Source organism: Erpetoichthys calabaricus, chromosome 8 (genome assembly GCF_900747795.2).
Source record: "Erpetoichthys calabaricus chromosome 8, fErpCal1.3, whole genome shotgun sequence".
Taxonomy (NCBI): domain Eukaryota; kingdom Metazoa; phylum Chordata; class Cladistia; order Polypteriformes; family Polypteridae; genus Erpetoichthys; species Erpetoichthys calabaricus.
Window position 1 is genome coordinate 82,039,793 of NC_041401.2, and position 16,419 is coordinate 82,056,211.

The 16,419-nt window shown below is 36.9% G+C and overlaps 1 protein-coding gene across 4 annotated transcripts in view; it reads right to left on the bottom strand.

Annotated features, from left to right (window-relative positions):
* mtmr4 (myotubularin related protein 4) overlaps window positions 1-16,419 on the bottom strand; it is a 205,914-nt gene that overhangs the window by 22,208 nt on the left and 167,287 nt on the right. For all 4 annotated transcript variants that reach the window (XM_028806987.2, XM_028806988.2, XM_051930812.1 and 1 more), the window contains 2 exons: window positions 14,618-14,729; window positions 4,615-4,810 (listed from right to left, as the gene is read on the bottom strand). In XM_028806987.2, coding sequence (XP_028662820.1) covers window positions 4,615-4,810; window positions 14,618-14,729 — 308 coding nt within the window. The remainder of the gene's footprint in view (window positions 1-4,614; window positions 4,811-14,617; window positions 14,730-16,419) is intronic.

Consider the following 16,419-nt stretch of genomic DNA (forward strand, 5'->3'; position numbering starts at 1 on the left):
CTACTTTTTTCAATTTACATCCTGCCTTTAGGTACAATTTTTAGAAAACATGCAATCTTGTATCACCTATATGCTGATGACTGCCAAATTTATTTCTCCCTCAAGTCAACTGACTCCACTAAACCTCTTCTCGACTGCTTATCTGACATTAAGGACTGGCTGGCTGTAAACTTGGCGGCACGGTGGTGCAGTGGGTAGTGCTGCTGCCTCGCAGTTGGGAGATCTGGGTTCGATTCCCGGGTCCTCCCTGCGTGGAGTTTGCATGTTCTCCCCGTGTCTGCGTGGGTTTCCTCCGGGCGCTCCGGTTTCCTCCCACATTCCAAAGACATGCAGGTTAGGTGGATTGGCACTTCTAAATTGGCCCTAGTGTGTGCTTGGTGTGTGAGTGTGTTTGTGCGTGTCCTGCGGTGGGTTGGCACCCTGCCCAGGATTGTTTCCTGCCTTGTGCCCTGTGTTGGCTGGGATTGGCTCCAGCAGACCCCCGTGACCCTGTGTTCGGATTCAGCAGGTTGGAAAATGGATGGATGGATGGATGGCTGTAAACTTCCTTCACCTGAACGATTCAAAAACCGAGGTCATTGTTTTTAGTTCTGACCGCAAACAGACCCTACCCCTTGGCCTCGACTTTCTTCCCATTCCAGTAACTTCGTCTGTTTCCAATCTTGGAATCAAAATGGATATGGTCCTGAAAATGGATGCTCAAGTCAACAGCACAGTAAAATCCTGCTTTTTCCATCTCGGGCGAATTGCCAAACTTAAACCAATTCTGCCTTACCACCTCCTGGAATCAGTAATCCATGCATTCATTACGTCCCGGCTCGACTATTCTAATTCCTGCCTATATGGTATTAGTAAAGCCACTCTTTCGAGACTCCAATTGGTTCAAAATGCGGCTGCAAGGCTTTTAACTGGAAGCAGCAGAAGCCAACACATTACACCGATTTTAAAAACCCTACACTGGCTGCCGGTTAGCTTCAGAATTGATTTTAAGATACTCCTCTTAACCTATAAGTCACTAAATGGTCTAGCCCCTGCCTACTTGTGTGTCTTGCTCCATTGTCACAATCCCCCTCGTGTTCTTAGATCCGCAGATCAGCTGCTCCTAACCGTTCCCAAGGCACATTTTAAAGCTCGTGGTGAAAGGGCTTTTTCTGTCTGTGCACCCAGGCTCTGGAACTCCTTACCTTTAGTGGTTAGGCAAGCCGCTTCAGTCGCCACATTCAAATCACACCTAAAAACGCAGTTCTTCACATTGGCTTTTAATTCTTAACCTGTCTTATTTCCACTTGCTTTTTGCTATTTCTCTGTTTTATTGGGTCCCCTGACCTGTTTTTAGTGTCTCTGTTTTAATTCTCTCTTAATGTTTGTTTTTAATATTTTGCTTTTAGTCTTGCTTGTTTTAACTGTACAGCGCTTCGGTCAGTTGTAATGCTGTGTTTTTAAGCGCTTAACAAATAAAAATGGTATGGTATTATGTATAATGATTACATCTATCAGTCCAGGGATGCGCCCTTTTCAGCAAGCTTTGGGCACGAGACAAACAATCCCTGGACGGTGCCTCAGCTCATTGCAAGGTGAATAAAAGCACATAAACACAAGCATCATTTTAGCATCACCAAATCCGCAAACCTTCATGTCTTTGGAAGGAAACTGGAAACCCACTATGAAAACATGTAAACTCCAGGCAGGGAACACCAGGAATGTGACTCCCTGTGAGGCAGCAGTGCTACTGCTCTACAACCGTGCCGCCCAGACATGTGTAATTATTAACAATATTCATTATTTAAGTGAAATTAATGACTTATCTGTAAAATGTAACATACATATTTTAACACATTTCATCATAAAAGTGATATCAAGTATAGATCTAAGGATTCTAAATGTGCTGTAGGTTGGAATTATCATAAATTGAATGTGTTCTGTGTGGCAACTGCTGCTTGCCACTGCTGTCAGTTCAGGAGGGATCCCCAGAAGCACATAGCAATTAACAGCTGGGTCGGTTTTAAGATGACGTTTATGACGGTCTACTTTAGTACAAGATTAAAGCCGCAATTTCCTCTTTAATCACAAAATACACCTTTTCACAGAGTCCCTTTTTTTTCCCCCACTGTCGGTCAAAATACACTGCCGTACATTTTGATGCTTTTGTTATGGTGGTGGGTGGGGGGTGGTATGGGGTAAACGGACCACACACAGAAAATGGTATGTGAGACCTTTAAAATGTATTGTGTCATTACACTGGCGAATATGCAACCCTTGAATACAAAAACACCACAAATGCATTTTTATGTTGACATTTTGCTTTACCATATTGAACCGTTCATTAAATATTGAAACATGCAAATTGATCCTGTAGGATTTGCAAAGCGGCTTGCTGTCACATGTAGATAGTAAATAGAGACTCTGATGTAATGTTTCGACTTGATCACACTGCGCCCTCCAATTTTTTGCTGGTACTGCAACTCGCGAACACATCGCGTTTATTTCAGAGTATGTGCTCATAGGACGCATCAAATGAACATTGGGAATGCGTGGCAGCCATGATGCATGCACATATGCGTTCTGAGCATGAAGTATAAACCAGCCGTCACTGTTCCTAAACTGGGCTGTAATGGTTATTAAGGACCTGTAAAATCACATTCCAGAGGACTCCAGATATTAAAATTAATTTTCTCTTATACAGATTAATTATATATAATTAGCGCCTATAGACTATGAATAAAACACATGAGAAAATGTTAGGTACTTTCTACTAGTGTTCGGTTATGATGGAATGCAAACATTATGAACAGGCCAATTAGCTCAATATGCAGAGCAAAATGGTTTCACCTGTTGAGATATCAATGATTTCAGTGAAATGTACAATAAGCCCCCAAATTATATTCAAACATATTTAAGTGAAAGTAACAAGTTCAGATTATGAGACAAATTCAAATGATATGGTAGTAATTAATAGATTCTTATAGGCTGAACATTTCCACCAGGTGATATTAACAGAAAATTGTTGCTAAACAAGACCAGGTCACATGGCTGTGTGCTTCATTTCTTTATATTCTTATATATAATCCTCTCAGCCTATTGTTAGGTGGAGAGTTTCAAATGGGAAATTGGGAAGTGAAATTAATTTCTTGTATGTGTTCTTTCAAAACATATCAATTTCTGTTAGCTTCACATAATTTACTGCAGTTTAAAATATCAATTGTAAGTTACAGATATTGAAAAAGACAAATACTGATGTGGACTAGTGTTAAAATTTCTATATAAACTGAAAGCAGTACATAATAGATACGGGGAACATAAAAAGCATGTCTGTTATAACTGTGTTTCACACTCTCAAATTGGATCACTCTTTTGTGAAATGTGATGAACATACCAAGAGTGTATTATGGGTATATTCCAAAGACCTAGACATGGATAAATTTGTTGGTACTCCTGCACAAAAAAAGAACCACCCACAATTGCCTCTAAAATAACTTGACAATGACAAATGGAATTGGAACCCATCATTGTTTACTCTGTATTTAACAAATTTGTTACTTTGCTTTAGAGTTTTGATTCAACAGAATAATAAATTTCAAATAATAACACAAATGAAAATGGCATGGACAAAAATGATGGGACCCTTATCCTAATATTTTATCACACAACATTTAGAGACAATCACTGCAAACAAGTGATTCCTGTACTTTTCAGTGAGACTTCTGCACCAGTCAACCAGGTAGTCTGGCCCACTTTTCCTGAGCAAACAGCTGAGTCAGGTTCGAAGAGTGCCTTCTCCAGACTGCATGTTTCAATTCTTTCCATAGACGTTTGATAGGATTCAAATCACGGCTCATAGAAGGCCACTTTAGAATAGTCCAATGTTTTGTTAGCCATTTTTGGGTGCTTTTACCTGTGTGTTTTAAGTCATTATCCTGTTGGCGGATCCATGACTAAGACGGTGCTTTCTGACACTAGGTAGTATGTTTCACTCCACAATGGTCTAGAGATTTCATTGCTCCTTGCATAGACTCAAGACATGTCATGCCAGATGAAGCAAAGCAGACCCAGAACATAACTGAGCCTCCTCCATGTTTCATAATAGGTATGACATTCTTTACTTTGAAAGCTTCAATGGTTTTTTCAGTGGGCATAGACTGATACAACTTCCCTAAAAGCTCTGGTTTTGTGTGTCCAAAGGGCACTCCCCCAGAAGCATTGTGGCTTATTAATATGCATTTTACAAATTCCAGTTTGAAAATTTTTATGTCTTTCTTTTAATAGTGGAGTCTTCCTGGATCATCTTCTACTGATGATCTTATAGTCTTTGCCAATAACATGCTTAAGTATAATTTTCTTTCTGATCTCCTCAGACAACTCTCTCCTTTACTTTCTCTGGTTCATGTTCAGTGTGGGACACACAATGATATCAGACAGACAAGTGACAGAAATATACAAATTGGGCAAAATTAAAGTATTTAAAAACAACTGAATCAGAAACAATAAGACAGAACAATGAAAACTAAAACAGTGCCAAAACTACAACCTTTAAGACTGTAGCAAATTTGTTTTTTCTCTGAAAAGAAGAAATAAAGAAGGGAATTCAAAATGACACAAAAATGAAAACCATATTACCTCAATAGTTCTATAGAAAGGATCCAGTAAAATCTTAGCAAGGGCAACAATCTGTGGAGTCCGGTCCCAGCCATCAGAACAGTGTACAAGCACAGGTCGTCCTTCACGCTCTATTGCATTAGATACTAGCACTGCAGCCTTCAACATCACAGACAAGTGTTGTAGCCATTTGGTGCTCTCCAGGGCTGACAACCAGCTAAGGAAAAGAAGCACACGCTAGCAACTATCAAAAACACATATGAACATCCATGTACATTGTGAAGCTATGATCAAAATACAGGTGAGAGGATTGAATGATGACAGAAAAATGGTTACAAATATAATTTGTAACAGTTAAATATGATCTCAATTTAAGCTAGTAAGAGTGTTGCTTCAACTTCATTACTCAAGGATTGAATATTTCATAAAAGCAGTTAAAATTATTTGCTAAAATACTTAATATATAAATTTACAAATTTTGTAAGGTAACACATTTATCACATTCCTTATTTTTTTTTTTCTAAGTCAGGTTTTTCATGAAAATCTTGAAGTCAAAGACGCACAAAAACCAAATCCGTGATAGTACAATTCCAGTAGATTATAGTCTTTGGACAGACTCATCAGGCCTCTCAGGAACCAGTAATGAAAGGACTCCAAATGAACAATGGCATAAAAATCAGCCATAGGCACCCAAAACAGTGTCTCGGTGTCTTTTTCAGTGAACTTACAAAGCATATGAAAATGAGAGTGTTTGTAAATGATGAAGACTTTAGAGATAACAAGGGGGATCATAGTGGTTTGAATAATAGTATTTCTTACAATAGGCTAGTATGAAGGAGGTAAATTGTTTCTTGTACAGTAGTCTATAATGATATCAAGCCCCAAGTTGGCCAAGTAGTTTTATCTAAGGATACAACATGAAATATAAACATATTCAGCATTTTGCTAACTACTATACATTTCTATAAAAGGTGCTATTTTTGCTTACTTAGAAAATGATCCACAAACAGTCACACTGTTACAAAATTTGAATTTAAAAAAATGCTGATATTCAAGATCATAGTTTTAGTAACAAAGGAATGTGTTTAGTAGACTTGCTATTAGTGCACTTTAATAAACTGTAAATGCCATATAAGGCAATATGCTAGGTAATACAAGTATATGTTCTTCTCAGTTCAAAGCCTGAGGCAGAAAACTCCATGGACAGGATGCCTGTCCACTGCCGGGTATACATATAAGAATACAGTACTACGCTCATACTGTTGCAAATTCAGAGTCATCAATTCATCTTTTATGCATGTCTTTGGGGAAATGAAAATAAAAGAAAACTTCAAAAGGAAAATACACAAAGGTGTGGGGAGACCATAGAAATATTGCATAGCCAGTGACCAAGTGCCAGATTTGAGCTCAAAATTTTGGATCCATGAGGCAGTAGCTCCAACTACTGTGACATCCCATACTAGAGACTATCTTCTGATATACAGTAGATGGCAAGCACAAAATAGTGCTTAACCAGTTTCTAAATATAATTAATTCCTGAGTTTTTAAGAACAGCTGGCAGAGAGACAAAAAACAGCATTTTGTAGGAAGTTATGTGGCATTTTTGACCTGCAAACAGTTCAAAGGACATAGACTAAAGCAAAAATACAAGCAAGTAGCATAATAGGTCCTAGGGATCAGTTTACTGTGTGAGGTAAAGGTTTTAAGATTTTTAATTCCTGACAAAATTTAACAGATTTATCACAAATAACCCGAAAGAACTAAAAAAAAAAAAAAAAAAAAAAAGGATAACTTTTTTTTTTTTTTTTTTAAAAACTGATTTTTATTTAATTGTCTATTATCACTGTGTTTTTCATTTTCTTCCAAAAAAAAAAAAAAAAAAAAAACACAACAACACACAGCTCTCATCCACACAGGAGTATTAGATTGCTTGATAAATCAAGTTTGCAGATATACATTTTTGCATTTTGTATTGTTGAGAGATAAGAACATAAGCCTGAATCAAATTAAATATTTTTTGTAAAATGACATAACGAATAAACTCTTACATCCATAACAATTTACACAGAGGAAGTAACACACGACTACATGACCTAGATGATTACATTTTTTATTATCTTTGTTATTATAATTGGAAAAGTATAATTCAGGATACACCAGTCAGGAAAATTACAGATGCTGTAATTTTTCAAATTTTTTACGGAAAAAAAATTAATGCTCTAGTCAATAAAACAGATTATTTAAAGGTGCAATATGTTACAAATTTGAAACTGATGTACAATTGATAACATAGATTTATATATTAATTTCAATGGATTGTATTTTACATGCAGTAAATCAAATTTAATTATAAACTCAACTCACAGTTAACCTTGATAATGTGGTTGTTTGTTTTTTGGATGCTTTTCACATAAAAGCAGTGAGTTGATGCATTTATTTATTTATTTTTAAGTATTACTGAAATTTTAAAAATTGTTAATTTTCTGAGATTTTTCAGGTAAAGATGGCAAAGAGAGGTTAAGTAGTTATTTAAGGTAAGGAAGACATACATTTTGAGTTTAGGGTATAGGGGAGAGTGGTATCATGTTGTAGACCGATTAGCATACGCAAGTAAAAATTTCTCTGTACATATGACAATAATGACCCTATAAATCTCTATTCTCAGTTTTCAGAAGCAGTACTAGATCATTGCTTGTTTCCAAAAAAAAAAAAATTAACAACGAACTGATTACCCAATAAATGAATTTGGTTCTAAATAATAAATAAGATTACATTTTTATTTTGTCAATTAATGTTGTATGTTGTCTATGTCTTTTGTTTTTTTAATTAGAACTATGAGGTTTAGACATTTACAGCTACAAGGCCATGGTAAGTAATTGCCCATTTCAAAAAGTACAGTGCAAATTCTAATATTTTTTATATTGATAAGCTGTGCTGTGACTTTAATCAACCAAACACCCGCATTTAATATTTCCCTAATGTATTCTAGTCATTAAAACACAACTTTAAAAAGTTTTGCGGTAGATGCTTAACCCAATTTACAGCTGTTTATTTAGTATTTTTAAATAGAAATAGCACTGTCTACACCTCTATGCAGTTACTGTTATGTAACTTTGGTGATACTGTAAAATCTTGCATATAATGCGTTTGCTGATTTAGCCCAAAATTTTCAGGTAAAAAAAGGAATTTCACATATAATTCACACCCTTAATTGTTCAAAAATGTAGAGTGGATGTTGACTTTTTGTTGACAAGAGGCGTGAAGGCAATAATCAGCGTTCACACAGAAAAAATCTCTCTGCTATAATAAAGGTACTCTCTTTCCTTGGAGGAATGTTAGATTCGTTGACATCTAATCCCTGCATGTGCATGATCTGCTTGAAACAATGGCAAAAACGGCATCAACATATGGAGAGAGAGAGCAGCAAATGTGTAAAGAAAAATACTCAGTGGATGAGGTTTTGCATATATTTTACTATTTTGAATTGGACTCTGACATGTTGGACTCAGATTTTGGTTCAAGGGGTCTGGAGGCTGAGACTGAATGCAAAACTGAGGTACCTGCATCAGCTGATCGGTAGCTGATGCGTCTGCAGCAACGTTTACCTGAGAGGACTGCCACTTACAATGACAAGAGGTACAAACCAGATTGCGTCACACTGATCTCCGCCACCAATGCCCATTCACCGACGATACCCCCTGCGCTAATACTGTAGCCAGATATGGCAAACTCGCAGCGAGTGTGGCCACAGAATCAGCAACAGACATTTTATGTTAATTTATGTGTGAAACCATTGCTTTGTGTACTTTTCAGAAAACATCCCGGCACCCACTAGCCGCCCCCAACTACTGCCACAGCACCCAGAGATATCTAACACACGACAACAGCACACAGCAACCAACGTTTAATGTTGATTTACAGTATTTGAGAAATTATTGCTTTAAATAGGCTTATATATAATGTGTACCCCCATTTTTAGCTAACAAAAGAAGTATAAAAAATATTATACACGAGATTTTACAGTATACATGTTTTCTCCAACACCTATAGGTTGTTTTCATGCAGAAGATTACACATTTTGCAGGACATTGAACAGGCACAAACATGGGGAGTGTACACTTGGACCTATTGTTCTACATTTTGCATCTTGTCTAAGCAAGACTGTCTCTTTCAAATGAGCAACATCTCAGGTAATGTGGAGTGCTATACCTTAATACTACTATTTTCTGAACATCATCATCAAAATTCAATTTTCAAATTTCTATTTTTAATGATCGCCCAAACGATACACTGTAGCTCTTATCTTCCCATGAACCCAGTATAAGAAACTTTGACGCCTCCGTGACAGGCACCTTCATCAGGTAAATTTACTTAGTAGTCCATACCCCTCTGCTCAGATATTTGCACAGCAAGTGCGTCATTAAAAGAGGGAAAGTTTGTCTTGTGTCTCACTCTGCCAGGACAAGACACTGTGTAATCATTAAAAACATGAAAATAAGTGGGTTTAGTTGGCAAGAAATCCAAATTAATTTCTTAAGAGGCATGATATTAATTGGGCTTTAAGATGTTTTTTTCCTTCATTTTCAACCGGTCAATTGCTTTAACAGCCTGACTTCTGATAAGACTAACATTAGCAATTTATTGAAAACTGCTAATTTGGTATGTGAAAACAAGAAAATCTAAAATTTTAAAAGATACACACAGACAAATATCATTATACCGAATCAATAGACTTGAAAGATTAAATTTAACATTTTCGTGCCACTCAGTTTTTCCCAGCCGAATGTGGCTCACTGGCAAACCTGACTTAATCTTAAGGCCACTAATTTTTATCAGTCAGTGACAAAGTCAATTCTGTGCTTAAATGTTAAGAGTTACTTACTGGCTAAAGAGATATTAAATAGATAGTTTATTTTTTAATAAAGATAGCCAAGCATATTAGTTTAAACTGTAGCATTTAATACAAGAGCATCATTACAGTGAAAATAAGCAAACTTGAAAATAATCTGCTGTGATTCTTGTGAATAAATCTTATATTTGGTATAAATAACACTGGTATTTTAAATCTCTGGTATTATTTTACTAATGTGTTTCCTGGCTAAAAAAAACAAAAAAACTAAACAATTTCCCTTTTTCTACTACAGAAATGTACTTCTAATCAGGAAAGTAAAACTGACACTTTTAAATACTTAATTTTCATGACGTTTATTTCACATACTAGTATTTGGACCTCTAGTCCTTGAAGAAATGTGGTCCATGCGCTTCTAACAAAAACACAGCAACCCAAGACACTCCGCTGAGGTAGCTACAATGTTCTTTACTGACATCAAATGTAGCCACGGCTCTTATCCTGACAGACACGCTGTGTGCGCACAGATGTTCTTTTCTTGTCAGCTATGTTATATGGTCATGCCACCGTTCACAATGCAAAGAACTCAAGGCCCAATAATGTGACCGAGGTATCCCACACATTCAATTCTTTAATTTGTATGATTTTCTGTTACGCCAGGAGTGTATGATTGCTGTTTGTAATGAAAATGATTCAATTCACTACTCGCATTGAGCATATCATGGCATAAGTTCTCAGCCGAGACCAAGATCAAGGTTTAAGGCCCAGTGTTTTGTGAGAACTTCTAAGACAGACGGACAATCCTTAGCATTTTACATATTACGGATGACACTGCAGTTGTGACCCGCTGGGCTGGCCACTTTGAGCAGCTGTTTAATGCTGATCCTCCAGCTAGGAAGTTGGATATCTCTGGGTCCACGTTTCTTGAGGCTGATCCTCCAATTAGCTGTGAACCACCCAATCTCACGGAGATTTCACGGGTGGTGAACCAGATGAGAGTAGGGAAGGCTGCAGGGATCTGGGGTATCTGACATGAACTTCTCCACGTTGGTGGTAAGGCTGTCCTCCTGGCATTGCAAGCAATCTTTGCTTCCGTTTGGGAGACAGACGTCATCCCAACTGACTGGAAAACGGGACTTGTCACCCCTATCTGGTTAGGGAAGCATGATTGCCTATATTGCTGTAACTACAGAGGGGTAACACTGCTCTCTGTACTGGCTAAGGTCCTTGTTAGAATCGTCCTCCATAGGATTCATGATCACTTGTTCACCTACCAGCGATCGGAGCAGTCTGGTTTAACGTCTAAGAAGTCTACCATCGACCGCATCCTAGCACTGAGGGTTCTCATGGAGCAGAAATGCAAATATTGTCAGAGTTTCTTTGCAGCCTTTGTCGATTTTTGTAAAGCATTCGACTCAGTTGATCAAGCTGCCCTGTGGGACATCCTGAAACTTCATGAGATCCCCTCAAGGTTACTGGATATCATGGCCGGCATGTACACTGGTACTGTGAGTGCTGTGCAGAGTGGAGGCAGAACCTCTGTGTTTTTCCCAGTTGATTCTGGGGTTCGTCAGGGGTGTGTTCTTGCTCCTACTCCATTCAATGCTTGCATGGACTGGGTGTTGGGCAAGGTAGTGGGATCCAGTGGCTGTGGAACATTTGTTGGTGAAGAAAGATTCACATATCTTGACTTTGCAGACGATGCTGTGATCTTCACAGAGTCAATGGAGGCTCTGTTTGGGGCTGCCGAGAGACTGAGCAAAGAGTCTGAGTGTCTGGACTTGCAACACTTGCGAGTGTCCTAGACAAAAACCAAGATCCAGGCTTTTAATGGCCTCTTAGGCACAGCCATCAGCAGTGTTCTGTCTGCGGAGGGAGTTTTTACTTACCTTGGCACTGACATTCATGGTTCTGGCGAATCTTCCTATGAAGTCAGTAGACGGACTGGGAGAGCATTGGGGGGTTATGAGCTTGCTGGAAAAGGGGTGTGTGGTGCTCCCAATATCTATGCAAAAGGGCAAAGGTCCACGTTTTTAGAGTGCTGGTGCTTCCTGTCTTGCTATATGATTGCGAGACATGGATGCTATCCAGTGACCTGAGAGGAAGACTGAACTCCTTTGGTACCGCTGGTTAGACTTTGTGTCAAATGAGCGGTTGCTCATGGATTCCCAAATGAGGCACATTGCCTGCATTGTGAGGGAGCGTCAGTTACATCCATTGGAATTTAACTCATTGTTACCCTCGTATAGAAATGGCAGACACGAAAAAACGACAACAGTTCACATTAGAAAAAAAAAAATTAACATTTTTGTGGCTCTCGATTCAGAAAAAAAGAACAAAGATGTTGCCAGTGAATTTGGAATTTCGCCATTGACACTGTCAACTTTCTTGAAAGACCGAGCAAAAAAAGAAGAAAAATCTCAGGTTGCAAACATATGCGAACTGCTGCATTTGAAGACATCGAAAAAGCAGTTTTTATGTGGTTCAGTGATGCTTGTTCAAGAAACATTCTTATTAGTGCACCACTCATTCCAGAAAAAGCAAAGTCACTGTTGTGAGGTTTCTAAACTCTCTTGGGACCTCCCCCAATGGGACGACACACCAAAGAGCGTCCCGAAGTGCGATCACCGCATCTGTGGAAGACTGTTTATCCATTGCAGGCGGCAACAGCAGGCTCACAGCACTGAAGCAAACAGAAAAGATCTCGTTGGGTAATTCAAAGAACATTGCAAATGCTGGGTACAGTATATTACTTGGCCACTAACCTAGCCACATCCCTGCCTGACTGCTGTGTCTGTGTGTAGGAGAGTGATAGATCAGGCCACAATAAATAACCGTGCTGTTCCTATTTCAAGCTGAATAAAGGTTTTGCTGAAGTACTAAGACTCAGCCTCGTGTTTTGGGGTGCAAGACAGGGACTTATAGTGTGATCACGATCTTTTAGGATTTGCTTCTGTGGCGCTTCGCTGCAGCACTGTGAGCTTGCTCTTGCCCTGCCCCAGCAATGGACAAAATCTTCCACAGATGCAGCAATTGCGCTTCAGGATGCACTTCAGCACCACAATATGAAGAAGAAAAGGATGATTTGGCTTCTTATTGATAACTGTGCTGCCCACAACATGCTTCCACATTTAGATAATGTTCATGTTGAATTCCTCCCACCCAATTGCATGGCAGTGCTTCAGCTATTAGATTTGGGCATCACTTGCACCCTGAAAGTGTATTATCACAAGGAAATGCTGAGAAAAATTCTCGTTAGCATAAGTTGTAGACATAAGGAGATTAAAATTAACCTGAAAGAAGCTATTGAAATGATTGCAAACGCCTGGACGCAAGTTAAAGAAAGCACTATAGTGACAAATACAGAATCTCATTACTATGAATAATACCTATATTATATATATATATATATATATATATATAATATAGACACATATATATGTGTGTATATATATAATATAGACACATATATATGTGTGTATATATATACAGTAATCCCTCCTCCATCGCGGGGGTTGCGTTCCAGAGCCACCCGCGAAATAAGAAAATCCGCGAAGTAGAAACCATATGTTTATATGGTTATTTTTATATTGTCATGCTTGGGTCACAGATTTGCGCAGAAACACAGGAGGTTGTAGAGAGACAGGAACGTTATTCAAACACTGAAAACAAATATTTGTCTCTTTTTCAAAAGTTTAAACTGTGCTCCATGACAAGACAGAGATGACAGTTCCGTCTCACAATTAAAAGAATGCAAACATATTTTCCTCTTCAAAGGAAACAGAGAGTAAAGCAAACAAATCAATAGGGCTGTTTGCTTTTAAGTATGTGAAGCACCGCGGCACAAAGCTGTTAAAGGCGGCAGCTCACACCCCCTCCGTCAGGCGCAGGGAGAGATAGAGAGAGAGAGAGTTTGTTTTTCAAACAAAAATCAATACGTGCCCTTTGAGCTTTTAAGTATGCAAAGCACCGTGCAGCATGTCCTTCAGGAAGCAGCTGCACACGTCCCTATCGTCTAGGTGTGCGAACAGCCCCCCTGCTCACACCCCCCTACGTCAGCGCAAGAGAGAGAGAGAGAGAAAGTAAGTTGGGTAGCTTCTCAGCCATCTGCCAATAGCGTCCCTTGTATGAAATCAACTGGGCAAACCAACTGAGGAAGCATGTACCAGAAATTAAAAGACCCATTGTCCGCAGAAACCCGCGAAGCAGCGAAAAATCCGCGATATATATTTAAATATGCTTACATATAAAATCCGCGATGGAGTGAAGCCGCGAAAGGCGAAGCGCGATATAGCGAGGGATCACTGTATATATGTACACACAAACATACATACATACACACACGCCCAGTTTAAGACAGAGGGATGTTTATAGAGTTATTACTATCACTTGTACAGTGAAATAATGACCAGAACAGCTAGGCCCAACACTGCATGACCCACATCCTTTCTTTCTAAATTGTTCATTACTTGCTAGTATTGTTTCTTTGTTGTATGGCTTCTTTGTTAAAATTTGTTTTTTTGCATAGTTTCTTTCTGTAAATTTTCTGCCTTTTGTTCTCTACAGATGTTTTAGACAATTTTTAAAAATTAATCAATACATTTAATATTATTTATGACTTTTAGTTATGGGAGGGTTTTGTGGTTCCCATCTGGGGAAATAAAGACAGAATGAAAGCAAAATATTTAATATGGTAATTTGAAACTAAAAAAAAGTCAAACCAAACAAAGATATTCAATGGTGTATAAAAGCACTGCACAAACTAAATTTATTTAATATACAAAGGGAATCAAAACATTTTTAAGGAACACATTAAATCAAATATTTATGCTAGTATAAAATATGGATACTTTAATATACGTAACATTAAATTTTTTAGGTAATAAGTTGGAAAAGGCATATAATACAATACGATATACAATACTGGGCACACATTTGTGATTTAGCTGCCACCAAGTGGCCAAATTTAACACAATCAAGCACTTTCAAGCAAATAACCACTTAGTTCTAAGGCTGTGATGACTTAAAATTGTTATAAGTTAGAAGGTTGCACAACTGGAGAATTGTACATAAGATAAGCTCACATATGATACTACTTTTAATAGATTTAGCTTACTTATAAACATACTAGAACTAGAACACTAAAAGAACACAGAGAAATGTCTATTTACTTACTTTCCAGGATCAGGAATCTGGCTGCACACAGCTCTGAGGGACTGAAAGCTGTTTCTTATTGAGTGGATATTAGCCATGCCCATGAACATCACTTCACAATTAGGGTAATATTCTAAATACAGTGAGGAAAAAAAAGGCAAAAAGCAATGCTTGATCAATAAATATAATCCAAAAATATAAAAATTCTGGAGTGTTCTCCACTCGGCTTTTTCATATACGTAGAGATTATATAATAGTTATATGAATATGTCAACTTGTGAAACAAAACATGTACCTATTCAAATTTCATGTTAATTTGATAGTTTTTACCTGATTAATTTCCAATTTGTGTTATTTTATGTTTGTACCATGTAATTTCTCTGCATTGTTGATAAGTTAAATTAACAGTTAAAAATAATATGTGCAACGTAGTTAATAAACTGTTACTAAATAAGATTACTAATTAGACATAACCTACATTATATATTATTCTAACCCTGTCTAACTCTTTCATTCTGTTTATATGAAAAATCAGAGTGTAAATGTGCAACTGATTAATTTTCTTCTGCCTTTGTGATGCTATTTGCTTTTTAAGTCTTATTTTCAAATAAAAAAATTAAATGTAGGCAATAAAAAAAAAAAAAAATACGGAAAATGAGAAGAAATGTCAATTCGCAAAAAATATAATATTGATAAAGATAAAACGATATATGGTACGGTATGTAAATCTCAAAATTTTGAATTTTAAAGAATATCTACAGTAAACTTTAATTTAAAACCGAGAGTGTAATCCCCTAGACTTTCTCATATACCGTAATAGAAAAAAGGTCATCAGGACCACTTCCAGCAATATTTCAGATATATCAAATTTCTTTGTTTCTCATCATAACTAATTGAAAATATTGATACACAATTATTTATCTCTATTTATAATCAAACTTTACATTAAAATATTTTCGCACTTAGGGAGGTCGAAAACAGTGGTGGAATTTTTTCATGATTACATATACATTACCTAGATTACGTGCATGGTAAAAAGAGTTATAGTCACCTAACAATATAGAAAAAGTGTTAGTATTATATAATATTTGTTGGAATTAATTCCTATAGGTAAAACTGCATTTAGCTACATTTAATTACGATAATGATGGCAGAAAAAAAAAAAAAAAAAAAAAAAATCATAAAATTAAATGTATTACCAGGAACACAATGGGGACATAGCAGCTTATTGTTCCCATTACATCTTTACATTTACATGGCATGTTCAATGTTTACACATTATTGTTAAACTGATGATATATAAATTAAAATAAAATTAATAATAGTTGTTGAAAGAATATATGTTATATTGACTACAGTTTTTAATATTGTGGACACATTTATATTTACATGATACAAAATTTTGGATGGTTGTTTAAAAAAATCCTACTTCTGGTGGTGTAATTATTCTCAAATTTCATATCTGTTTACTTTTTATCATTATAAATATCTATACAAAATTTGAATCATCAATTATAACCATAGTTTACTTGAAAATTCACAAAAGTATTCAGTTAAAGTACCACTTCCAGTTACCAGAAGTGGCCCAAAAGTTGATAAGATTCATTATTTTGATATAAAGCAGGTGTACAAAATCTCATTGATCTAGGTCAAAGCGTTTTACACACAGACAGACAATTTCATATAAAAATGTTATTTTTGGACTCAGGACGGTGTAAAACATCAAGATTCATCAAAATCTCGAGGTTGAATTTTTTCACGATTCCTATAGTTTCTCTATACTATGTATATAAGAAAGTACAAACAATCTCATACCGGAAAAA